Raw genomic sequence first — 27007 nt, 5'->3', positions numbered from 1 at the left:
AACATGAAACGCCGGTCAAATCAAACTGGCAAACCAAAGCTTTATTTTTTTTTTTCTTCCAAGTCTTTGCTACAGTACCTAGGACTGCTGCGCCTCTATACATAATTCACAATCGTTCCTGAAATCATCGGTTATTTGGCACCAGTTTGTGTTTACCTTCAAAACACTTGTGGGGAAGGGAGGATTAATTTCTGATCAAGATTTGGTTTTTCCAACAGAATAGGAGCTGCCGTCGTGAAGCCAAATTAGCTGAGTTATTGGAGAAGCTTAAAAACAAAAAAAAAAAAAAACCCAAATCCTTACCTAAACCAACACATTACAGAGAGCTCCAAAACAGAGGTCAAACATTAAAAGGCTGATATAGGCTCAAGTGGTTTATAAAACCTATAAAAAAAGACTACACCAGCAAATATGCCCTTTCAGTCCACACAGTTTAGAAATTAATGCAGGGAGCAACACTCGCTAGCTGGAAATCTTGTCATGGGAGAACCACACATATATACCAACAGGAGTACCCCAAATCAAATGTTAAAATGCTCCAATTCCCGATCCACGTAAAAGGAGATTCACAGGAAGATTCAATCGATCCATGAAATCATATTGGTTGGGCAGTTCAAACTTCCCCCAGCAACCACTAAGTCACTCATACAGGCTCACATGTACACGGCTCAATCCCATTCAAATTCCTCATGGAATAAAAGGATCCCAGGCTCTACTGAGTCTTTCCCTATCATGCAAGAAATAAGTCTGGCTGTGCTTTAATCACCATCATGTATTACTTCAGCCACAGAGTACCAGGCAGATTAAGTAGAAATGCACAGTTTTTAGCTCATCATCTGCAGAAGTGTTTGAGAGGCTCAGATCCTGGAGAGTTCTAGGTGGGCACACAGTCAGTCTCTCTTCATGCAGACTCAGTGGCCTCCACTGGCTTAATCATGTGGTCTGGTTTGTTGCCAGCAGCATAGTGATCCCACATCTGAAGATAAAGCCGCTCCAGGTCCATTGTATACTGTTTCGTGTTGAACAAAGGACTGGATATTCTCTGCTTCCAGACTTTGCCACGTATTTTTTTCAGGCTATAAAAAAACCCAAACCCAACAGTTAAAGCAGTCGCAAGAGATTCCAAACACTTCACAGTACTGCTTGCTTTTGAAATCTGCTATTTTCAGCTAACCCAGAACTGCCAGTACAACCGTTTCAAAAATATCTGCTCCCCGACTTCCACCAAATTTATACTGCTGTTCCATCCCCTCATAATTTCAGATACAGACTACCACTTAACTCAGAGAGCTGCCACAGTAACGCATTAACTTGTTGCATTATTTGTAATGTACCTTTTTTTTTTTTTTTACAGTACAATTTTTGATTTGTAATAAGTGACAAACGGCTTAATCTTCAATTTAAAAAGAACAAAAAGGTGAAATATATTGCACTTTTTACCAGGTAAGAGCCTGCACATGAGCAATTTAGAACAGGTAGCATTATTACTCAGTTGGGAGTGCTGTGAGGTTTACTGTAAAAGCAGAAGCTGGCTTAACTGCAAGACAAGAAACCTCTAGATGAGGATTGCCTAGCTATTTTAAATATGTAATCTGCAGGATTAAAACTCCTGATAAATCTCAGCACTGTGCCCAACTACAAGCACTTTACATTCTTGATGTTACCACATCAGACAGTACAAGTTTGCTTACTATTCCAGATCAGTTCCCAGTTTCACAGCAATATCTTCATATTCCTGTCTACTTTTTGCAATGAGCTCAAGACAACCCAGGCAAGTGAGCTGGGAGGCAGCAACTCGCGATGCAAGAGTCTCGCCTGTAAAAAAAAAATAAAAATTTGATAACAAGAGTAAGCTTATCAAGTAACATCAGCAGAGCATGAGTTACTTTCCTTTTGCCTCTATATGAAGCAACAAAGTTTATTGGGTTTGCTCTTCGTTATTAAAAACCTAATAATACTCCAAATCCATCTGTTCTGTGTAGGTTCCCCACTGCATTACCTGGCATAGTGACCATAGGAGTCCCAGCCCAGAGCACATCCATCCCAGTTGTGTGCCCATTGCAAAGGGGAGTGTCTAGACAAACATCAGCCAGTTGCCCTCTCCTCACATGCTCTTCTTTGGGGGCAACAGGAGAGAAGATTATTCGGTTTTGGGAAAGACCCAAGTTTTGTGCATACTGCTGAATATTGGGCTCTCCTACAGCTGGGAAACGTAGCAGCCACAGCACACTGTTCGGAACTCTTTTCAGGATCTGTAACGAAAATAAGGAAGCAAATACAGAAAGTTCAGTCAGAAACATCTCCTTTTCCAAACAAGAAATTACCATATACCAAGATGTAGCAAAAGGCGCATTCAGTACTTCATTTTAATCTTCTGAGATACAGAGCAAGAAAAAAACCAGATAATAATTTCAAGTGAAATAATTCAGATTGCATTTCTAATTCTGCTGAAAGAGACAGCAACTCTGAGCAACAGTTCACAGAACGCTACTTAAGAGAGTAAATCTTAAAATTTATGATCTCATTTATTTACAGGCCCATACTATAGAATATAAAAAAAATTACCTGAGGTAACTGCACCACACTATAAATTGGACCTTGATACAGACACTCAGTGGTCAGATCTATCAATTTACCACCAGCCAAGGTCAGTTAACTTAATTGTGCAGACTAGGGAAGCCCAAAGTTATTTCACAATGGAGTTCCAGCATACTTAAGCTGTGGCAGACAATTTTTCACTGGCTAGAAGCAGAGATGTGATTTGAAGTCAGTTAAAAAATTCTATATTCCATTAACACCAAGTCCTGCAACATGAACATCTGTCCTGATTTTAGCTGGGATAGCATTTTCTTCTTCTTAGTAGCTGGTGCAATGCTGTGCTTCGGACATGGTGTGAGAACAATGTTGACAGCACATTGATGGTTTTAGTTGTTGAGGGGACACAGCCAGGACAGCTGACCCAAAACTAGCCGAAAGGACCTTGTGTATCACTGGGGGAGGTTGGCTGGGGCCTGCTGATTGCTGCTCAGCTGGGTGGTGAGCAACTGTATTGTGCATCACTTGTATCTTGCTCCATTCCCTTTGGATTTTATTCCTCTCCCCTTCTCCTTCATTTTCATTATAATCGTTACTATAGTTGTTATTACCATTACTGTTTTGGGGGTTTTCCCTCCTATTTTATTTTAATTATTAAATTGTTCTTATCTTAACCCTCAAGCTTTACACTCCTTTCCCATTCTCCTCCCCATCTCTCAGGGGCGCAGGATGAGTGAGTGAGCAGCTGTATGGTACTTAGTTTCTGGCTGGGGGTTAAACCATGACAGCATCATAAGGATTCAAATAACTCAGGGTCAATGTTTTCCACAGAACAGTAACAATTTTAACCTGTACGAAGTTTCTACTAACTTGAACAGAATAGGTATGTTCCACAAGTCTGACCTTAGATTTTGTATTACATACAGGTACTCACATTGGCCCACATCTGTAAAGTGGAAGGATCAATCTTATACAGCTGATTAAAATTACAGTATACAACAGCATCCTCTGGTAAGCCATACTGAGAACGAGTAGTAACAATTATAGTCCGTGGAACTTCCTCACCAGTTGCTGCTTTGTTGTTAATCTGAAGAGAAAAAAAGAAAGCTATTGGAACACTGAAATTGCAGCAAACAAGACTACACCCTGTGGGACTGTAATGAGACACACTGCAACATCTGTTAGCATTACAAGTTAATGCAAGCACATCCTTGGTTCTATTATACGAAACAAAATTGTTTACTTAACTCATAACAAGAATTTAATTGGTATGCATCCATGCTTGTGAACACTGGGCATTTTCACGCCCTTGCTGTATCCCCCTGAAAATCCAAGTAACTGGAATAATCGGAATAATGAATCATATAAAGAAGCATTACACTTGGACTGCTCCCCTCCTTACAGTCACTGCATTTCCTTGCAACCAAAAATGAAATTAAGACTTCAAGGAAGAATAAAAGAAGTCTTTAGAAAGCAAAGCGGTTTCTTGTGGTCTGTTTTCTGGTTTGTATGTTTTGTTTTTTCACTGTTGTTTTTTTTGTTTTGTTTTTTTTTTTTTTTAAGATAAAAGACAACAGGCACAGAACAGATAGTCAGGACTAAAGATACAGACTAACATGTAACTGATAAACTATAAAGGAACCAGCTGACAAGGAAATAATGGGAAACGCTGAAAGTTAAAACTAGAAGTGTTATTAATAGACTTTAAAAAATGAACAGATCTTACAGCCTTCACAAAGAATAGGAACATGCTAATAAAAGACAGCAGAGGACAAAGTTGGGATAATCAGAATATCATGCAAGAGTCTTGAAGATTAGTAAAATGTAAGTACGATTTTTAATTTTTTTTTTAATAATAACAGGCAATCATTGGATCAAAGACAGATAAAAATGTCAATACAGACAGGGCAAAACTTAAGAGCCTTTTTCTTTATATGTGTATTTTACATACATACATATTTAAAATTTAGCTCAGTGGCAGTGTGGCCAGCCAAAGTATACCGTTGACAAACCTGACATGAATGACAATACCTCACTGTCACTGACTCCATTAGAAGATGTATGAGATAATCTAGTTCAACGGAAGTTGGTAAAATGCTACTTATCCAGGTCACTGAGCAGACCTCAAACCCACACTGCACATTTCTCATCAACCTATGCCCAGAAGTAGCCGGTATCAAATTAAAACAAGCACAAAGAAGGATTATATTAGTGTGATCCAAAGATAGAAATCCTGTTTTAGAAGTGTACCAACAGAGCTTGGATTGTTACATCTTGGTGGCAGAGTGCCAAGACAAGAATTCTCTATTATTCTCAGGGGACAATAACTTCAGAAAAAAATGCTAATAAGCTTACTGACCAAACTAACACATGACCTATTACCTTAAATGAAAGTCTCTGTTATGAACAAAAGAACTCATGAAAAGAAACCAAGGCATGAGATTATGAATAGAGTAGTGATAATAAAAGGTCTAAGAAAATGATGAAAAACTCTCCTGAAGGACTGTAAACTGAGTAAAATTCATAAGTCAAAAAAGTTATGCCAATGTCAAAATATAGTATTTTTAAAAAGAACAATTCTGCAAAGGAAGAAGTAATAAACAAAACCAGTAACTGTCACGATCACTAAAATCCAATTAACTGTTAAGCACTGAGAGGTGACAGTATAGTGCATCATTAAGGAAGATATAAGGAGATAATACGTGCTGATACAGTGGAGTAACTTTGCCTGTATTACCCAGCCATTTTTTTCTAAAGGAATAACACAACTGAAACTGAGTAAACAGCTCACAAATGCCCTGCAGGCTGCAGGCAATGAACAAATCTTGCCTTTAAATTCTGAACAACCAAGTGTCTTCTTTATGTAACAAGATTAAATTTCTTCGGACTTCAGACAGCCTTGTGATATAACCTGTCTATCTTTGGGAGGAAAGATCATCTTCCAGTACATCTGCAGCTTCCAACACATTTGCAAGTTAACTTCAGTGTGAGACTGACTAAACCATCGTGACAGAAGACAGACATTTGCTTGGAGGTTTTTCTTCCTTGTTATGTTAAAACACACAGACACAATGTAAGACCCAAGAGAACAGTATCTTGAAGTGCCTCACCTGAGTAGTTGCTAATCCATTACTGATGTTGAATCCATTAATAGTTATCTGAATTTGCCCACGATTAATCATCTCAATCACAGCTTCTGCAATTGTGTTCATAGGAATGACTGGCATACTGAGGGCAGCATTGCCGTCTGCATTGTCACAACTGTCAGGACACTTCATCTAAGAGAAATCACATAAGCATCAGAGAAAGTACCAGCTTCAGTCCCTAGAACTGAAAACAAAGAAGTAGCTCTCACCTTAACAATCTTGACATCGGGGAGGCTGTCAAGGAAAGCCTTCAAGTCAATACCATTCAACACAATCCTATTATCATAAATATGACCATTGGACTTGAAATCAATGACTGCTTTTTTCTGTTAAAAAAAAAAAAAAAAAAAGATTTTTTTTAAATGTAAAGGTTCTTTACCAAGCACCATTTTATGAAGACAGCTATGGAAAACACCTGCTTTTCTTGGTCTATTTCCCAACATACCTTCAGATGAGGGAACATGTTGGCATGGTCTCCAATAAAGAAAGTGTTTGGCATGTAAGCTAATTTCTCCGAATACTGCTCAGCCACCTCAACTGGCGAAGTTTCTTTATCTGTGATGATATAATCCATGAACAATGCCCCACTGGTGCCAGGATACCCTAGCCACATTGCCTAAAAAACAAGAAAGCAAGGGTCCAGTCCCAGCTGCATTGCAAAACTAAAGGAAGGTAAAAATCAATACATTTCAAGTTGTATTTTTCACCTACAGATTCAAGTTCCTTCTTGTGCTTTATCAACTGAACAGCAACCACCAACCCAAACTTTTCACTATGGAGACAGTGAACAGTTCAAGGATGTTCTAAAATAGATCCCTCAAGCAAAAGGCCAAAGTATCCAACTTTGTGCAGCTACGGCCAGAATACCAACCATCAGTGATAACAGCTTCTCTTACTTAGCTTGAGACAAACTTTTGTAGCCTAGAGTAACTCCAGTTCAGGCTTCTCCCATTCTCTTTCCACAGGCATTTTAGAAAATCCTTAATCAAAAAAAATTACTCTGACACTGATTCTGACTTATTGTAACTTGAATTTCACTAAAACTTGATATTAAAACACCACAACTAATTTCCACAACTGCTTCAAATACCGTTTTTTTTTGTCCTCACTAATGCAAGAAAGCCAGTGGTGTACAGGAACCTCACAGAATTAAGTTCTCATTCAGGACAGTCAACTGACCATAAAGCATATAAAACAACTCAAGACTCCTCAGTTTCAACAGAATGATCCTATTTGCCTCACATATGCTAAGCCCTATAAAGTCTCTCTCACTTACTGATCAACATGAACCTTCAGAATTTTTTTCCACTCTACCAGAAGAAAAAGAGAAACTTCCTACTCACAAGTGGTTTTTTTGAGATACAGAGCTCTCTAGCTACCTGAATAGGTGCTGGTCTCAGGGCAAATAATTCATTGCGGGCTCCTTTGGTGTAACCATTCATATTAATGAGAATGTGTATCCCATCCTGATGGATGCGGTCTGCTGCTTTTCCATTACATGGTATCTGAAGAATAAAGAAATACATAAATAAAATTTATTTTCTTTAAATAAAAAAAAGGTTTTTTTCTCAGTCTTTCAGTAATAAATGTGGTTAGTCATCAGTGTACCAATAGATAAATGTCAACTGCATAATTTAAGTGAGACTTAAATCCCATTACTTCTGGTTTTATAGAGGTGTAAGTCCTCAACTCAGTCAAAAAAACCCTGCTGAAGCCAAGAAAAACATAAGTTTGCTAGACACAGTTGAAGCAGTTGCTGACAGAAACTGTAACTGTGGCAGGTACTTGAAGATTGCCTCTGCACATTCACATCAGGAGTGATGCCTAGCATTGCCAAGCTCAGCAAGTCATGCAGAAAAATATCACATGTGAACCACAGAAGGAACTCTGAGCAATACTGAAACTGTCCTTGGCTAAATCAAAAACAAAGAGCAGAACTTCACACAAGATATTACCAATGACCTTCAAGAAGAACAGCAAAGCCTTGGAAATTACAACGTGTTTCTTCCTGTCTAATACTGAAAGGTAAATAATTTTCAATAGTTTTAAATTCCTCCAAGAATTATAGTCACCTACAAGCAGATAAAAGAAAATACTTGATAGATGTCTCTAGTTCAGCAGTAGAAAAAAACTCAAAAGCTAGAAACTGAGGCTATATAAACCACCACAGCCCCACCACCACTTCTGTAAGCTCTGATCATTAATTAGCCTTATGTAGGGCAAGATTCCCAATCTAAGGCAATACAGAGAAATTACTTCAAACTGAAGATCAAGAGTAAGCCAATTAGCTACTCTACCACTAATGCTGACTCACCCTGCAATTAATATGCACCATAAAAGTACTTCATTTTTGTAAAAAGGGAAAGCTACTTCACACTTCATAGCAAGGCAAACAGATGCACACAGGCAGTTGTATCAATGAACAGACAACAATTGGAGTTCCCACCTTAGTTTAACTTTCAGTGAGTTACACTGCTAATGCAATAGATCACAGCAAACCATTTCTACCCGTTTAACCCTTCTGTACAAATCTTTTAAGAGCTGCACTATAACCTAAAAATACAAGTTGATGCCTCAATAATTTTAAATAAGAAAACTCAGTGTATCACTCTGGGCAAAGGAAGGAATTCTTCCTAGATAGCTGCTAAGTGCACCAACAAACATGAAATTGCTGTCCTACTCTTACTGTGACCCAAGGCTTTCTCAATGTCCACAGCTGCAAAAGCAGGGGGGGACAACAGATGGCTTTCCACAAGCATAACTGAAGCTCATTATTCTAAAAGAACATTTTAAAGGATCAACTTTGCAAAATTTATCTCAGAGAGCAATTCTGCTGACACCAATTTAGCACTTTTACTTATGAGAGCAGGTCCTGAACGACATGATAAGTTTAAAAACTGCATGCAAGTTTTACCTATCACCTAATCTGGGACTGTCCAGGTGCCAATCCAGTTCCATTATTAATGTACCCTAATTATCCTGTGTTGCTTTAGGGTTTTGCAGATTATCTTGAGAAAGTGTAAATTTTTGACTTCTACGTACACTAAAATTAACATCAGTTTTCACACAGAACTTAACAAATCAAACTCACCTGTATATGTTGCCAAAACAGCCTTTTGATAATGGGGCAAAATCCCCCCATTAATCATCAAGCCTCTGTCTTGCCTCACTGGAGTAAAGCAAGCTTAAATATATTTAGAGTTGTGGCATCTTGACTTAGTCATATCTAAATATCATGGATATTATCTTAAGACCTAATGGAACAGTTATTCAATATTGCTAACATTACTTTCTAATAATCACACAGAGGTCACGCACTAACCACTGCATCCCAGGTAAGGTAACACTAATACATCTACAAACTCCAAAATTCTCAAGACTAACATCAGCCTCATTCAAGAAACATTTGCAACTAAAAATCTCAAAACTACAGGCTGGTCTCTTCCTTCACTTACATCTGCTAAAAGGTCAATGCATCAAAGAAGCTCACCTGAGATAAATCAACAAAATGATTTGCTTCAGCCATCACTTTTACACGGAAGTTTGTACCATCATCAGGACTCAGGGCGTAACAGAATACCTAGAATACGAGGCACCGAAATTGAGTATCTGCAACAACTTGCCAACATAATAACTTCACTATAAAACATACAGTATTACAATTTTAAATTACATTAGCAAAATTACATCTAGTTTCATACAAATTATATTCTATTTGTGTGGCATTTGCCAGCTGAGAAAGAAGTGCAAAAAATAAGGGGCATTTGACACATCTGCACCAGGTCCCAGTTTTACCTAGTTCTGGCGGTAGAGTATGGCACTGCATCTTGCAGACATACACACAACGTTCTCATCTGTGCAAGGTAATTTGAACAAACTTATTTGCATATGCATTAATTTCTCTAAGAATGCCTTTTAAAAGACACCTTTGAACTTGTAATTAGTGAGAATCATAATTATGAGTCAGGTTGAACAGATAAGCTAAGCTTTGGGGAAGCTTTTTAACAGATTATATTAAACAGTGACTAGTTTTCTCCAATTAAGAAACTGCAAATGTATCTGAGAAACTCGAAGTTGCCAGGTTATGTAAACAGGCATCTTAAGCTAACCTAGCACATACAGATATAGAACCAATACAACCAATACACAGAGAGATTCTTGCAGGACGAAAGCATGGTTTTACTAAAACAATAATAAACTTCTATTTAGTATTTAAATTAAGTTCTGTGGAGCTTTATAAATCCAGAACAGGAAAGACTGCCCTTTGTCTCAAGCTGACTCAAGGATAACGGTATATTCTCCCCCACACCCCATGTACTCAGCCCACCAATGTAAATGTTTCATGATCTGATTCATAGTCATGCTTCTGATAACAATTCAAGCAAGCAACTCTGCCACAAGGACTTCAGACTACAAAGACTTCATGACCAGAAAAAATCAAGAGTTAGGAAAAAGTCCCAAAACAAACAAACAAAAAAGATTCATAAAAAACACTTTTGCAAAAAGGAAACACAATCCTTTACAAGGACAAGCAAATTCTCATGTCTTGGAAAGCAGGAGCTCAAGACCAAGGCAATTTAAATAGTCAAAGAGCAAACAAAGTAAGTGGGAATTAGTTTTGTTTACAGCCTCAGTCTCTTATCATGACACCCAAATATAGACGTGACTGTCTTTAGCATTGTTAAATTCCATATGCTCCTACTGGAGTAAATGTAGTGTATCATTTCCTTTTGAAAAAGATGTAGTCAGACCAACCTGAAGTTCATGTTTGTGATTCAGGTATCCCAGACAAAAATACATGTAACAAAACCAGCAGCGGAGCATGAATAAAAGTAAGATGCATAACTGTAAATCACAAGTAACCTGACAGTAGTACCTCGATGCTGAAACACAACTACTCAAAGAAGAGCAGCTGAAGCTTAAAAAAAAAAGTTTTCCATAGGCCACCAATCCTACCTACAGCAGTTCTGAGGACAGGTATCTAATCTGCCTACCTTCTAAATAACACTTCATATTGGTAAAGAAGGATGACTCAGGCTGGAGAACTCTTCAACTCATTAAAAAACACCTGCTAAGAAAAAGCCCTGAACACCTGGAAACTAAAGTTTGCCCTTGCCTAGTTTACCTGTCTGCACCAAGAAAAAGAAATTGCCACTTACAGCTGTATTTAAAGCTTTAAGCATTCCATCTGTATTTTTACCTCAAATTTGTCTGGGTTATGCATGCCTGGGATTGACTGCATTAGGTGTGAGGTTGGATGGTTTCCAAAATCAGAGCTCACGTAGCCAATACGAAGTCGACCTTCACTGGCTTTTAAATCCTTGGGATGCTCATATGGTGGTTTGTGAAGAACATTAATCTGTCAAGAAAATATACACAACTGTCTATAAACTCCGGAACCAAACCCAAATGCTCAACAGAGGGGAAAAAACCCCACCCATGAGTTGTAGAATTAGCCTTACGCCACATTCAAGTGGTCTGTGGGCATCTATTGTTTCAAAACTGCATTATACGTAATCCACTGGAGCCAAGTGTAATGCCCACAAACTGTGTTACAAGTGGGTACTGTCACATACCCACATTCAGCCAAATAAAGACAGACATCACTACTGCAAGCTGACATTTCTACTTCTCTACCAGTTTAACTGTTCCACCCCTAATTATTAAATATACTGACACCACACCACTATGACTAGGGAGTTCTCAAACTACAAGCCACTTGTGACCCGAAGAGTACTCCTGTGAAGTACCACAGTATGCTTTCTGCTCTTATGCTGACCATCTTCCCCAGACATCAGCTTCTAGCCACTATCACTGACAGGATTATTAAGCTATTAAGACAAGCCAATCTGTATGCTAAGTGTTATCATCTGAAGTCTGAGATCTTTACATTAGTTAACCAGACCCTTCCACTGGCTGACAGTGTATTTTCAGTTACAACTGCTCAAGTAGTCCATCTCAACATTCACAAGCGTCAATAGCTGTGACTCTCTGGCTGAAAAGAAGTTGCATCAACTTATAGTTACAGAACTCGCCACCGACTGCAACTGCAGTCTTGGCAGCTTGAGGTGATGTGCGGTCTTGTGGAAATGGCACACAGTTAAATAGTAACAGCAAGAGAAGCTACATTTTTGGAAAAATCTACTATACATAAAGTATTCCAAAACAGATTCACAGCAAATACTCAAGTACCTCCTACTGTGATGCACCACCCTTGCACATTGCTGCCATCACCACTAAAGTGAGTACATTTCAAAATCCCAGAGCCTATCAAAGCTCACAGGTTCCAGCCAGGATTCGCTAAAGGCAAGTTCAGGATCCAGGCACTATGAATGATGGAAGGACAGATTTTCAGAAGTATGAACACAGAGCAGCCTGGATCTGTTTTATGGTCAGGAAAGACTATTTTACTCACTCTGCTTTTCCAAAACAACCCTTGCAAGTACTTTGCAAAACTAGACGAGTACCACTACATCCTACCTCTCAGAAACCTTACAAAGGCTAATAACTATCTGAGTATCAGATTTTCAGTGGGATCAAGCAAAACCACAAGGTACTTCAATCATAACTGGCCTGTATTAAACTTCCTACCTTGTCCAAACACAGATTTCCATGTCTCTCAGCAATAGCCTTCCTAAAACTGTGAGAAAGGGGATACAGCATGCTATGATGTGGGTGGACAGAAGGTAGTCTGTTTTTCTCCAGTTGATCAGCTACAATGCTAACAAGCTTCTTCATTCTTTCATCATAGTCTGTCCAGTCACAGACAATCTAGAAAAAGGAAAAAATAAAAAGAACATTAGGACAACAGCTCCCTTTGATCTTTATCGCATATTTCACAAGTTGAGGCTCATGCTTCTTCCAAAAATGGAAGCAAGAATTTTGGTTATTACTGTTGATGACTTATAATCTTATCTTCTGATTTAAGACTTAAGTTTACCCTTCACATTTAAATTAGTGACTGGTTGAGATGATCGCGTTTAGCATTTGCCGCACAAAAAATCTTAAGATTTACAATCAAAGCCCCATCTTCCTCACCTGCAAACAGTGGGCCAAGTTGCAGTAGGCATCTGGGAAATCAGGCTTCAGTTTCAGAGCAGTGCGGTAAGAGGCAATGGCTTCTGGTATATTCCCTGAATCCTATAAAGACACAGAAATGAGTCAGCAGATAAAAATATACTTAAAAGTAAATACAGTGTCCCACCATACCCTAAGAGTGAATCATTCACACGTGCTACCTTGTGAATAGAGGCCAGGTTGCTGTGGGCGTCAGCAAAAGCTGGGTTTATCTGAATGGCACGGGTGTAGCACTGTAGAGCTCCCTGAACGTCCTGCATCTCCTTCAAAGTATTTCCCATATTAGAATAAGCATCTGCAAATGTGGGGCTGATTCTGAGAAATAAAGATAATATATTGTCATCAACAATTAAAGCTCCTCCTCCATTGAGAAGACATACCTGTACCCAGACCTTATGGTTTGCAAAGCAATTATTTCAGTGAAAATATGCTACTGTAAGTCACTCTCTGTAAGTCACAATCTATGGCACTGTCCTTTATGAAAGGCTGGGACTATTACAGATAGTATCCATTTACCTAATAGCCTCTTTGTAATGCATCAGAGCTTCCTGTAACTTTCCTTGCTGTTGCAGAACACTTGCCAAATTTGAATGCGCAGCAGCAAACTCCGGAAACACCTGGAAGAAAAAGAAGTAGAATCAATCTCTCAAGTGCCCCAAGTAGACCATATTAAAAAAAATACTTGTGCATTTCTTACTCTTTCTTTTACACAACTTGTGTCTCTGAGCAGACACTCCCCCACTTACAAACTAAGAGGGAAAAATCCTCTGTTATATTACACACTCCCAACTTGCATTCCCCACCTGTCCCTCATCAAATTCCACTGTACCTCAAGAGCCTTCCGATAAAGACGGACAGCTTCCTCAATATTCCCCTGCTCCCGTTTGATGTTTGCTAGATTGTTGAGAGAATCTGCATGAGTGGGACAAAGTCGAAGAGCTGTATTGTAGCATTCTTCTGCTTCTACCACCTTCAAAAAAAGGGATATTGTTGATATGGTAATATTTATTTTAACAGCACTGTTTATAAGAAGTCATTACACAATCACTTTGAACAGGTTCAAGGTGCAGGATTTCCTGAATTAATTCTTCCTTATGACTAGAGGGCAACATCCCATCTCAATAGAGCTGGTAACAGCTAGCGTCTAAAATACACTTTCACAGTACTTCTAAAAATTTTACAAAGGAAAAGTAGCACTTCTTACACTGCCTTTCTCCTTCAGGGCGTTGGCCAAGTTACAATAGGCATCAGGGAAGTGGGGCTGTAGCTCAATAGCCCTCCTGTAGGTGTCTATCGCTAGGTCTATTAGTCCTTGCTCATAATACACACAGGCAAGGTTGCCATGTACAACTGCATGATTCGGACTCAAACTCAAGGCTCGTAGGTAAGCTGCTACAGCTCTGTAACAAGAAAAAGAAGGCAAACAATCATCCACGGAGCAGTAATTATATTTACCTTGGTCAAAAGAATAACCCATATTAAAAACCCCCAAACTTCAAGGGATATGTATTATTAATACATTATACACAAATTTGTCCTGTAAGACGTTACTGAAAATGCAGAAGAGCATTGCCTGAATTAGAACCCCAATCAAGGGATGAATTATTATTATACATGTTATTTTAAAACTATGCTGAATGCTGTAATGAGTAGCAGACTAGAACAATTAGGTTGTCAAATAGGAATGTTTTCCTCCCACCTGATGCTGTACAGTAATCACAAGTTTGTGGAAAAAAAAGTAAAGCCTTTGTCTACTTTTGTTAAACACTCTTCATTACTAAAATAAGAATGAGACCTTGGCTCCATTCCCACCCAGCCCCACCCCCCCCCCCGACCCCACTTTATTATTCATTTCATAAATGGTTTGGGTTGGAAGGGACCATAAAGATCATCTATTTCCAGCCCCACTCTTGCTGTGCCACAGGCAGGGATACCTTCCACTACATCAGGTTGGCTCAAAGGCTTTCAACACTTACAGGGAGGATGAATCCACAACTTCACTTGGGCAACCTGTTACAGTGTCTCACCACCCTCAGAGTAAATAATTTCTTCCTAACATCTAATCTAAATCCACCTTCTTTCAGTTTAAAACCACTACCTCTCGCCCTGTCACTATGCTCCCTGGTAAGGAATGGTTGTGCCTTATCCTGTGTAAACAGGTGTAAGGGGATTCATTATTCCTCTGGACAGGACAGTGAAGAGACACTGCACAGCAACTGTTACAATAGGAACAGTAGCATAAGGCTACACGCCTTCATCCTCTCTGCTAACCAAACACATGTATCAAGCTTTACTTATACTTCAGACTTTACTTTCTCCAAAAGAGAGATCTTTGATTATATGCTCCTACAGTGCTATATAGATACTGTACGTATGAGCTCAAATCTGATTTCTAGAAAAATCACAACAGTATACACAGTAAGTAGAATCTCAAAAAGTTGATGTGAAGTCCAAAATGTTGAGGAAACATGCTCCTATTTAGCTCATTAATTTGTGGTTAAAACAGAGATCACTGAATGATTTACACTGTGCAATGCAACTAGTTAAAATAACTAACCTGTTCCTTGCAAGCTTTTATTAGATTTGGAGCCACAAACCACAGCTACCAGAAATTATAATCCAATTAACAGATACAATATAGACACTGCATACAAATAACACAGCCTGGATTTTCTTACAGAAACAAAAGTAAGATATACCAGGTCAGAGGTCTTGAAACAAGTTAGTTCAAGACGACAGCAACAGTACTGCAATCCAGAACAGTAACATGATGCCAACACGTAATAAATACAGAAACACTCATTTTTAACATTTTTATTAAGTACAGGAAAGCGACAAAAAGGAATACATTCCACAGGACCTTAATTTTTTTTAGAATTCAAGTAACTTGCTCTGTATGCATTTCAAAGCGATCTGCCTGCTTAGCTTACAGCACAAATCTTCACTATACAGTCCGAAGATACTTTACATCAGGATACATAATTTCTATCTTGATACATCTGACAGGCCACTAACAGAACAATAGTACTTATCTGCTTACCTGTCAAATATTCTTGCCTCCTTCAGGACATTTCCCAGATTGATGTAAGCATCCAAAAAATTTGGGTCAAGTGTTACAGCCTGAAAATATTTTTGAATATTAACAGTTTTGAGCATTAACAGGAGAACATTCTATGAAACCTAGCTGGTTTTCTGTTTGCTTGGGGTTTTTTAAATTTGACAACCCCAATCTGTAAGCATCTAAGACTTTACCAATAACCTAGTAAAAAAGAAAACTTAAGCTATAGAAATCAATCACAGAGCATCCAAGCTATTTATCTGTAGAAACAAAACCATACGGTACCTTCAAACGTATTCATTTGCTTATCTAGTCAGTTGCAACTACTGCAGAATAAAGCATTAAAACATTTATTTCACATTAGGCTGATTATACTCAACACTCCTACCTACCCACGCCACGATGCCTCTAATTTGGGGGTGGGGGGGGTGGGGGAAGGTATCAGAGAACTAGTTAATGACACCAATCTAAGAATTCTGAAACAATAGTGGTAAAAAATAATCCTGAAGAAGAGGAACTAGTGTGTCACTTAAAATTGTTCTCCTCAGTTACCCATAGGACTGTAATACCTGCAACAAAATCACAATGAAAAAAAGATTTTAAGCACAAAGTAGTTTCTCCCTGTAACACATGAAACATACAAAACATCATTCCCATCAAATTAGATTTTTAAAAAGTTTATTCCAGAAAAGGATTGTAAAACCACTTAATGAATTTTCTTTTACATGTGTGTGAAGTCTTTAGGGCAACTGTAAACATATCTCTGTAGTGGCACACAGGCAGTCCGAAACATCAGGAAGTAAAAAAAATCCTGAACAACTATTAACATAGGATGTTAACTAAAAGGATCCAAAGAACTCTGTTCTCTGCTGATCAAAACATTTAATCTACAAGCAGATAACTGCACGTACGTTAAAATCTAGCAGCGAAGCTGACTGGCTTAGATAGTTAGTTACCTTTTCAAAGTGATGAATTGCAAGCCAAATTTCTCCTTGGGCATTGAAAACACAGCCAAGATTACTCCAAGCCACTGCAAAGTTTGGTTGAGTCTCAATTGCTTTTAAGTAACAGGCCTTGGAACAGTTAAAGAAGAGAGATACAAGGGAAGGGGAATATTTGTAAAAAGAAAAAAAATAAGAAAAAAATAATTGTTAGTATGCCTTCTCTAACCAGCCAAAAGTGACCCTGCAGTATAGGCTAGCTTGCGCCAAAACTAATGCGCTGCAAACTGTTGTTGATCCTGCGCCAGCGCAAACCAAAACCCAAGTGCAAGCCCACCATTTTTCAGTTATGCTGGTAACAAATTAACATGCCTTTAGACACCAGGTCACCACAGAAATAATCTTCAAAATAATTCGAGTAGTTCGGAAATATCTGCCATCCTTAAGTACACAAAAAAACCCTAATGTGTAAATACAACTTTGCTGTGAAATGTAATTGTTAAATTGTGTATCATTCTAAAACAGACAGAAATTACTTAAAAAAATAGAAAAACTACTGAAAAAGATGAAGCCATTCTTCGGTTTCAGCTGTCCTTGTCAAGTGAGATGACATACCCCATCCATATCTTGTTCCCCTCCCCCCCCCCCAAATACATCGAATCATCTGCAGCTTCAAAACCTCAAATGACAGGATTGCATGAAGGTTTAGGTCCCTGTAATGCAAGCGCAAGAAATCGCTGCGCATCCTAAACAGCACGGCGCCACGCTATCGCTGCGAACTGCTTTGCTATATTGATTGCCCCTAGATCCAGTGAACGGCCAACCAGAATCATTAATCTACCAGACAGGCCCATAACAAACTCTCATATTAAATTTGATATCTGGACTCTTAAATGTGTTACAACCCAATTTCATCCAAAAGGCTGCAGCCTGGAGCTTGGGCAGTCACCCAATCAGAGATTAATCATCTAGTCAACCGTTCACGAGGGCTTAATCGCACGCAATGCGCGTTACCGCTGCGCAGCCTTTGCGCTACTGCAGGATCACAGCGCATCATCAGAAGAGCAGAACGCTGCAATCCAAACAAAGAAGAAAAAAGGAAAAAAATGAACAACCAGAAGAGTTAGAAGCTTTTACTATTAACTATCTCCAATTATTTCTTTAAAAATATTTTAATTTACTTTTACTTTATTTCTTTGAAAGAATTTGTGGCTACTAGTATAAAATATTCTTACATTACTTGCTTGTAATTAAATATTTTAAGCTGTTTCTGAAGCCACAAGACAGAAGATTCAGGCATGGAGGCAAATGGTTTTGCTGTGGCAGTTACAAACCCGTTACCATATTTCTCATCATGTGACTTTTCGGTGCGTTCCTTGCTGGAAGAGGAGGAGGAGGTGTGTGTCTGCCCTAGATCCAGGCCTCGAGCTCCCTTCAGCGAGGCACCTTACGCATGGAATAGGAGGTTTCACCCACCTGAAACCTTCTAAATACAATATCAGTGGTGAAAAACCAAAAACAAGAGAGAAAATAAAACAAGATCATTAGTAAGAGTTCAACAAAGCAATTGCATTTTTTTGGATATGTCTTAACACATGGGAATGAGGACAATCTGTCTGTAACAAGGGAGACATGCAGAAGGGAGAGGGTTAATCAGGGTAATTGCATACAGCAGGGACTTTTTTTTTTTGGAAGAAAGGCTCTGAAATATCTACAAAGAAATTAAATTTTAGTTCAAACTGTAAGGAATCTGCTGGCTTGATCTTTCAAATGGACTGATAACCAAAGAAACACATTGCAATTTACTCAAGATGTTTTTCCTCATTTATTAAGTTCTCACAAAACGGAATAACACTTTCAAACTAGGTGTCTCCAGAGCTCTGAAACAAAGAAGTCAGCAACCTAAGGCAGGCGCAGTGTCTTGGCCTATACCAGTCACACTAAAGCTGCAGTGAAGTGCAATTCATGTTAGCTGTCCGCTTGGTGGGCTGAGAACCAAGTGTCTCAAAGACTGTTCAAACTGTGAATGCTGCTACAAAATATTTTCAACCTGGATCCGACCAAATCAATTAGGCTGCCCTAGGATGGTACGCACATCCAAGTTGTTAAGAAAAGTCAAAAAGATAATGAACTTTGAACCCGCACTCCAATTACCCCATAAAGATCATTAACCCTCCCCAAATGGTGCTGCAGCCAAACAGACAGCTACGCTGTTCATACACTCCACTTTTTAGCATGCGCGTGGGGCTTGGAGTGACAGACGTGGAGTCCAGAGTGTTTTCCGATTTCTCCACACTCCTCACCCCTGCAGCGCGGACGCGTAAGGTGGCTTGTAACAAGACAATTTCTTTGTGCAATCCAAGTTTTAACATGCCAAGAATTTTAAACTCATCTTGGTGTTCGAATTCTCAGTTTAGGAAACACAAGACTGCTAGAAGCCACCTTTCCACTACAGCAAGTTTTCTTTCGATCAGTTCATTTCCCAAACAAACCAGCTTTGTCCTTCTGATTTCTTTATTTTGGGGTAGGGGAGAGGGAAGACATGAGAAAAGATATTCGGGGGTTTCGCATACTGCAGCTATTGATCGTTTACTAGCCTTTCTTCCACTATCAAGGGAAGGGAAAAGTTAAAAGAATAAAAATCTTTAAAAGCCAATATTACAAGGTAACATTTGGATAAGTTTCTTCTCCACTTACAAGCCACAAAGGACTTTAGAAGAGCAGCATTTTCAATAGCACCTGCATCGTACAGGGGTCTCGAGCTAACCACAGGCTCTCTGCTTGGCACCAGCAGGCAAGCCTCAGATTTGAAGGACTGTTACTTATTTCCAGATAAGAGCATGATGGAGCCCCTGCCCAATACTTCAGAATGGTATCAGACAGTCTAGTTCAGCAGAAAGGCTTGGTAATGTTCCATTTCTTGACTTAAACCAACTTTTAAACATGGACATGCCATATCTTGCCCTGCAACTACTCTGGGGTGTTTCAGTGCCTTCAGTTTTCAGCAGTTTCTCAGACTGTCTGTAGATCAACGCAGATTTGAAGACTTGGTGCAAAGTTCAAGTTTTCAAAACACTGACGTTTACATGTATTCTACCCAACACCTACCTTGGCTTCTTCCAAGCGACCCAGGGCTTTGAGCAGGTTCCCCAGGTCACTACGAACACAGTACAAGTCCTGGAAAACCAAAGTCATACTATCAGCTTCAGGACTTCAGACACCCCAAAGGTCTTCACAGAGAACTTATAAAGGACACCCCAGCCCTCTACAGCTTATTTTTAATTCTTAATAAATACATCACAAGTATCAATTACTTATTCTTGACCTAACATTACAGCCAACAGATAATCTTCCTGGTTTTAGTACTGTAAAAATACAACTCTAAGAAGCAGGAAGTAGCATTTCATACAATCCCTCTTTATACAGAAATATAAAACTGAAACCAAATGCCTCTGCCTCCAAGCAGCTTAAGTTCTTTTGCCATATGTACATGAAGATCCCCCTTTTTTTTTTAAAGCATGACTGCAAACCTGCATTCTTAACTTACACCATTGCCATTATGATTTTTTAATAGATTAAATATAGCAGTTTTGCTTCCTGTATCCCCAAAGCAGGTTTTCTCCCTGTTTTTCCAACTAATCCATGCATTTTAAACAGCCCTGCCACTTATTCTTTCACTTGTAACCACAGCACAGGCTGCAACTGCATTATCTAACAGTAGAGATCACAGAAAACGGGGACATTTTTGTCAACACTAGCAAATGGAGTTCTAACCTAAACAAAACTCAACTCCTCTAAGAAAAAACAAGATTCCGAGCTCTTGTTGGACTGGGTTTGCATTTGCTTTTCCAAACAAGAAAGGATATATGCACACTAGACAGACGATGCATTTCAAGTGCTTTTTGACAAAACATACAACCAAACAGCAAGCAGATACCATCTTTTTTAGTACTATAAAAATTATTTGAGTACAATGCAAAATGAACAGAAGACAGCAGTCTGGTAGATAGTTTACTAAAAATGTCAATTCAAAGCAGTTACAACCAAAAATCCAAAAACTGGATCTATTTTATTGGAGTCACTTATAAACAGATACTCAGTTTCAGCCTATAAAACATAAAAATGGCATTTCTGTAAACCAGACAACAGTGGAAATTAAACCAGGTAACTTTTGTCACCATGAAATTTCTGACTTTGTGATAAAGTAATACCTGATCATTTTTCAAGATCTCACATTCAAGTGCGAGCAGAGATTCTCTCACCGTAATAAGTGTGCCTTAAAAAGCACACAAAACTACATGAGGTTATTCACAAACTTCTGACTTCGGGGGAGAAAAAAAACACACTCAAAGACCAAAATAAAACCCCAATTCCTTGCTTTTCTGTTATCGCAACAGCACAGGCAAGTACACAACCAGCAGCCCTTACTGTATTGCAACACAGAACTTAGAACTTTTTGTGACAGAAGTCTTCCAATGATCCTTAAGAAAGTATTAAGTAGACCATTAAGTTTATGGTGTACAGGTTATAGGGAAGGATTATCACTTGTTCATTCTTTGAAACCTGCTATTTGTGTGTCCTGGGACAGTACTAAAGCAGGAAGAAAATAAAATGTTACTTACAGGGTTGTACTGAAGGGCAGACACATATGCTTGTACTGCTCCTTCCATATCACCTGCAGCTACCAGCGCAGCAGCCAAATTAATATATCCATCAATGAAATCTGGTTTGAGGCGCAGTGCGTGTCTATAATGTTCAATTGCTTCTTGTAGCTGTCCACGTTCCTTGTACACATTGCCTAGATTTGAGTAGGCTTCGGCCAACAGAGGATTCTGTTTAATAGCTAAAGTGCTGAAGTGAGCAGACCTGGAAAAAATCAGACAAGTTAGCAAAAAAAAAACCCAAACCTAAACAAAAACCAAACCAAACAAAAACAAACAAACAAAAAAAAGCCCACCTCTGACTTTCAGCATTTACCTATTTTCCTAGTTACTTAATGAACATTCATGCTTATTTCAAGCCAAACATACAGCCAACAAATCTGGACTTACAGAGCTGTCCTGTTTGTTTAGCTTCTCGTAGCTTAAACTATCATCTCCACTGTTCCTATTTTAGATTCCACTGAAAACTCTCATTTGCAATCAGTAGCATTCAAGTCACCTCACCAAACCTGAGCTCATCTCAATTGGAGAAAGCACTACAGAAATCCTGCAAAGCCTCTTTCAACACTTGTATACTTTGCAATGTTCCACTCAATACTCTTTTCAAGAAGCAGTAAATAGCTGACAGATGTAGATGTAGAATTCTGTTGTATCCTCCCCCATTTTATTTTTCCATATCAGAACATTTATCACAACTTCATTCAGAAGCTTATAGAAATCTCAGCCGAAAGTTCTTCCTTCCTTCACCATCACACACATATTTACAGCTAGAAAAAGTGCATTTCAAAACGCTTGAGGCACAGAAAGCAAGATCAGTAACAGGCAAGCAGAAAAAATATAGACAACTTTCAGATGACAAAAATCGTTAACTGATCATGCCATTTTGCAACATTTTTGTAACTTAAAAAACAACAACATAAACCCAAAACCCCCCACAGTGCAGGTGGAATAAATAACCAAAAGCTTTTGTTTACACATGTAAATACCTCCAGTACACAGAAGTGTGGCTGACACTCTGATATTAATGTGTTCAGTATGAAAATAATATGAGAATAATGGCAAGATCCATTGCTTGTTGTAAAGCGGGTCCAATTTGTATTTCTCTTACTCTAACAACATTAAAAAAGTAAAAACATTATTTTTGACCAGTCCTTACTGCTGCCATGAAGTCAGTCAGTGCTTGTGTTCAGTGATAAAAACAAAATGTTAGAATAGAACTTCTGCTAGCTGTACTTAGTACTATTACAAGTTCAAACCATAAAGAAAGCTTGACAGAACACCTCAAGTCTCCTACCTGTCCAATCTGCGACACTGGAAGTGAATGGACGATAGTAATAAAAGCACACCAGTGTTATCAGGCTCTTGTCTCCAAAGCTGCATGCAGTGTCTCTCTGCTGCTTCAAAGTCTCCTGCCTGATACTCACGATGAGCCAACTCCGCTAACCCTTGGAAGGAAAGCATACGTTTCGTTGGTTCTGGAGAATCACCAAAACATTTAAGGGGGGAAAACAAAAAGTTAGATAATGGGAACAAAACAAAAAAAAACAGAACAAAATGAAAAAGAAGAGTACACAACTGAAGGATGAAAAGGTTTGAAATTACATAAAACACTACAGCACGTGGCAGTTTGAACTCTCAGATCTTCGTGTCCCCACCTATTACTATTTCTAACATCATCTGTACAAGTCCATGACTTCATCAGCTAGTAATAGGAAGCATGTACACGGTAATGACTGTGAATATTTGCAAGTCAACCGTTTTCCATTAACCTGAAATATATTTTAAAAGATTCCTGGCACGATACTGTACTTCAGCTCACAACAGCAGAAGTGCTGCCAACAGAACAATAACTCTCCTCACTCTCCCCAACTGTAAATCTTATGTTTTGTAGTATTAAAAACAAGTTCTAAAAACCTATTAGGGAAATGAAGGACAGCAGAAAAAGACCTCAAAGGACTTGAACAAAAGAAAGTTTTGCTGTGTTAGTAGTGAAAGTCCCTTAAACAACCAACAAAACAAAAAAAAACCCACAAAAACTGTGTAACATTCCTTGAGTCCTCTACACTCCTACATTCTCTGTAATGAGGATTCCTTCATAGAAAAAAAAAAATGGCCTAGGAACAACATCTGATAAGAGACAAACACACACTTCAATGATTATGCAAATGGTCTACAGAAGGAACCATTACCAGACAGGGTACAGGAAAGGAGTTACTGCTTCTGGATACTTAGCTGCAATGGGATTGACACAATGTTTTTTGTATTTAAGATCCAACTGTGAAGAACAAAATACTTAAATAAAACACCACCTGTTTTAGACAATCTGAAGTGTGAGAAGTAAATTTCTTACAAAGCACAGTTCTGTATTAAAATATAGAGAAGCGTAGCTTGAAAAAAACCACAACCGTTCATCCTAGAAAGAAGTGCTGACCTTCAAATTCTGCCTTTATACCAATGATTATTACTATTAAAAGTCTTAATTACTGCAAGCATCTCTTATGTTTCTTCCTGAAGTCCAGCGTTTCCAGTACTCTGCCGTCACTTAATTCCATTTATGAAACACTTCTAACCTGGACATACAGAGTTTTACAATTCTGAATTTAAACGAAACAGAAAAATCCTTCCTAATACAAGGAAGCACTTCAATATCCAAATACACACATCTTTGCACTTCGGTATTGCAAAACTTCTCTGAGACTCATAGTTCTTTTGTGAGAACTTTAAAGATAGCAAAATAATGACAAAGACATTAGGTCCAGAGTTACTATCTAGTGTTTATTTTATGAAACTGGGATTTATGTAAAATAATTATTTTCAAAATTGCTTTTTGAGCACTACGTTGAAGACAAGATTGTAAACGCTACATAATTTAACTGAAGTTGTTTTTCTAGATAGTATGTTGTCTCTGTCAGCTCTAAAAACTTGAAGCGTTTCACAGTAAGTTGGAACTAGCAAAGCTACTTGCTTTCAGATACTTGACAAATTACTAACCAAGTATTTTCATCAAGATTAGATTCCCACTTCCTAGAAGCCTAGCTTAAGAGTTTTCCAAACCCTCGCTAAGGCAAAAGTGGACTTCAGTACCTAGTTAAACCTGCTGGCAATAGCAGGTAACAACTGTTACCCAACGTGAGAATGACAGCACCACTTATGGAAGTCCAAGGAGCTGACAGTAATGATGATACTGGAGTACCAACACGCTGTTCCTCACTCCCTCCTTCTGCCGTTGTTAGTCCCTCTAGCAGTCGGTGTATTTTCAAGTTCTGCTGATGGCACATACAAGGGGAAGCAGGACAGAAAAAGCCTGTCTCCTGGACCTAACTGAACCATTTCTTCTTCAAAAAAATTTCAATAGTGTTATTAAATTTCAAAGCTAAACCAAAAAAAGAACCCAAAGTTTAGACTTACAATTCTTACGACCACTTGGAAAGAAGCCAAAAAACATTACACAAACGTTACATTTTGCCAACTTAAGCAAAAAGTGAAACTGAAGTTGTAACTCCCAGGGCAAGAAAGAAGGTGGTGCAGAAATACTGTATTTAATACCTCAGAATAATAATTGCTAAAAAAAGCAACAAAATAAGTGAAACACTTAACATTTTCTTTCATTTATCAAGTCTCTTCACAAAACCACCCCCCCCGAGGAGATGAAGGAGACTGATCACTCAGTGTAAAACAGGCAGTCATCTACCTCCAAACAAGTATTTTAGCAATGATCTTTGAAAAGCTCATTGAAAAATAGGAACCAGACAGCTAAGTCACAAAGTTCAAAATGAGCTAAACTTTTAATAGAAAGTTGGCTGGAAGAAAAGTTCTACAACCCATAAAATCCGTAACACAGTGATTGCATAATTCAGTGTCTGCTTACTGAAACCATTGGTAAAGAAAATAACTGCAGCAAACTGTCACAGACAGAAAAATTCTTTATCAAGCCTTGCATGCATAAATTTAGGTACCTAGGCTAACCTGTGCTACGTGCTTTGATTACGACCTTGGAAACACCTAGTACATGCTATGACAATGACCCTTCCTGAGACTTCTACAGAATGCAAGCAAAATAAAAACCCGCACAGAACTACCACAAGTGTACCCAAGGCCGTTTTTTTTCCCCAGAACTAACATCCTAAGCACCCACTACATGCTCGTGCTCAACCTTACATCTGGGTAAAACCTAGGCCCGACAGGAGCCAGAACCATCTGGGACGAGGCGGTGACAAGGAGCACAAGATGCTCTCCAAGCGTGCACACGGCTCTTTTCACCTCCACAGATCAAGGATGCTGCATCCTCGCTGACGAGACCTGCAGATCTAGCTGAGGAGCAATGAAATACTGTATTGCAGCACTTAGCCTCTCCGTTTCCACTTCTGTACCACGACCATTCCTTTTTACCTCCCTGTCTCTGCACTGCTATCCCATCTTCCTCCATAGATTCTATTTTTTTCCTACTTTTCCCAGGCACCTTTTCAGCTTTTCAGACCCTTCCTTCCCTCTGGTTACAGAAAGACCTCAAAAAATCTGGGGCATAAAGCCGCGCTGACCTTTTATCCTTTCAGTGAGCAGAATGCTGCTTTTTATTGCTTTACGGGGACAGCGAGATTTCTCCTCTTCTGTCGCCCGGCCCTCAAGTTCCAGATGTGCAGGCCAGATGTAGGGCAGGCCCTTCCTTATCGAGGGCACGCTATCTCGCTGCCCAGCACAGCGGTACTCCCTGGGCGTAGCTAGTGATTCTAGACCAATTAAACCGCGCTCTGGGTCAAGTTTTCACCCTACTTCGCCCTCCGCAAACACGCAGTCACCTGCTGTAGATAAATTTAGCAGCAGGAGAGCAGGGCGGCAGGAGCCCCCCCAGCGCGGCCCGCAGCGGCAGCACCCGCCGGGGGCCGAGCCAGGGCCCGCCGGCGCCCCGGGGCAAGCGGAGAGCAGCACAAAGGCGGCGGGACCGCGCCGGAAGCCACCGCCTCGCCCACGCCGCCGCTTCTGGAAAGTTCCGCCGGGAGCGGGCCCGGCGAGCGGGGAGCGCCGCGCTCGGGGCGGGCCAGGCGCGGCCCCGCGGGGCACAGGCCGCGGCGTGGCCCCGGGCGGGGGCAGGGCCCAAGCTCCGCAGGGCTGCGGCGGTACCGGCCCCCGGCGCGCCCGGCAGCCCACGGTACCTGTGCTGTCGGCCACGTTCCCCACGGAGGTCGCCATCGCGAGAGGGGGCCGGCGAGGCTCGGGCGGAGGCAGCGGAAGGGCGGCGGGTGCGGAGGGGCCCACTCGGCTGAAGCGGCCGGCGCAGGACCGAGATGCCCGCGGTCCCGGCGCGCTGAGGCGGCGGCGGCTCCCGAAATGGCGGTGGCGGAGGCAGCAAACTGCCGAATGGCTGCTGCCGGAACTAGCTCCCCCTGGCAAGTAGTCCGGGCGGAGCCAGCCAGCGGGCCCGTACGAAGCCGCTGTGCGCCGGCGGAGGGACCTCTACCGGAACTTTCGCCGTCTCCTTCCGCCCAGCGAGCCCCTCCGGAGGCAGCGACGTACGAGCAGTCGCGGGGCTCAGCTTTGTCAGCGCGGTATCCTTCCGCGCAAAGCCGTTGCGACAAACGCCGCCGCACTGCG

At 40.0% G+C, this 27007-nt stretch overlaps 1 protein-coding gene across 3 annotated transcripts; it reads right to left on the bottom strand.

Annotated features, from left to right (window-relative positions):
* Nucleotides 1–15: 15 nt before the first annotated feature.
* OGT (O-linked N-acetylglucosamine (GlcNAc) transferase) lies at nucleotides 16–26820 on the bottom strand. Of its 3 annotated transcripts, none has more exons than XM_080365480.1 (22): nucleotides 26569–26820; nucleotides 22713–22893; nucleotides 21380–21623; nucleotides 19866–19934; nucleotides 16773–16889; nucleotides 15799–15878; nucleotides 13963–14158; nucleotides 13588–13728; nucleotides 13275–13375; nucleotides 12920–13073; nucleotides 12720–12821; nucleotides 12273–12452; nucleotides 10882–11040; nucleotides 9172–9261; nucleotides 7061–7186; nucleotides 6127–6297; nucleotides 5891–6007; nucleotides 5646–5813; nucleotides 3470–3622; nucleotides 2000–2252; nucleotides 1692–1815; nucleotides 16–1076 (listed from the first exon to the last, which is right to left on the bottom strand). In XM_080365480.1, exons 1-22 carry the CDS (start codon nucleotides 26603–26605, stop codon nucleotides 902–904), a joined length of 3138 nt encoding a protein of 1045 aa, XP_080221606.1. In that variant the 5' UTR covers nucleotides 26606–26820; the 3' UTR covers nucleotides 16–901. The 3 variants fall into 3 exon arrangements, with proteins under 3 accessions (XP_080221606.1, XP_080221607.1, XP_080221608.1); XM_080365481.1 differs by having other exon boundaries at nucleotides 22713–22863; nucleotides 26569–26819; XM_080365482.1 differs by lacking the exons at nucleotides 22713–22893; nucleotides 26569–26820 and adding an exon at nucleotides 18099–18243 and having other exon boundaries at nucleotides 21380–21394.
* Between the last annotated feature and the right edge of the window lie 187 nt (nucleotides 26821–27007).

This window comes from Falco punctatus (genome assembly GCF_963210335.1).
Source record: "Falco punctatus genome assembly, chromosome: 15".
Taxonomy (NCBI): domain Eukaryota; kingdom Metazoa; phylum Chordata; class Aves; order Falconiformes; family Falconidae; genus Falco; species Falco punctatus.
Note: the sequence above shows the minus strand (reverse complement) of the source record. Positions and strands in the feature narration are given on the sequence as shown.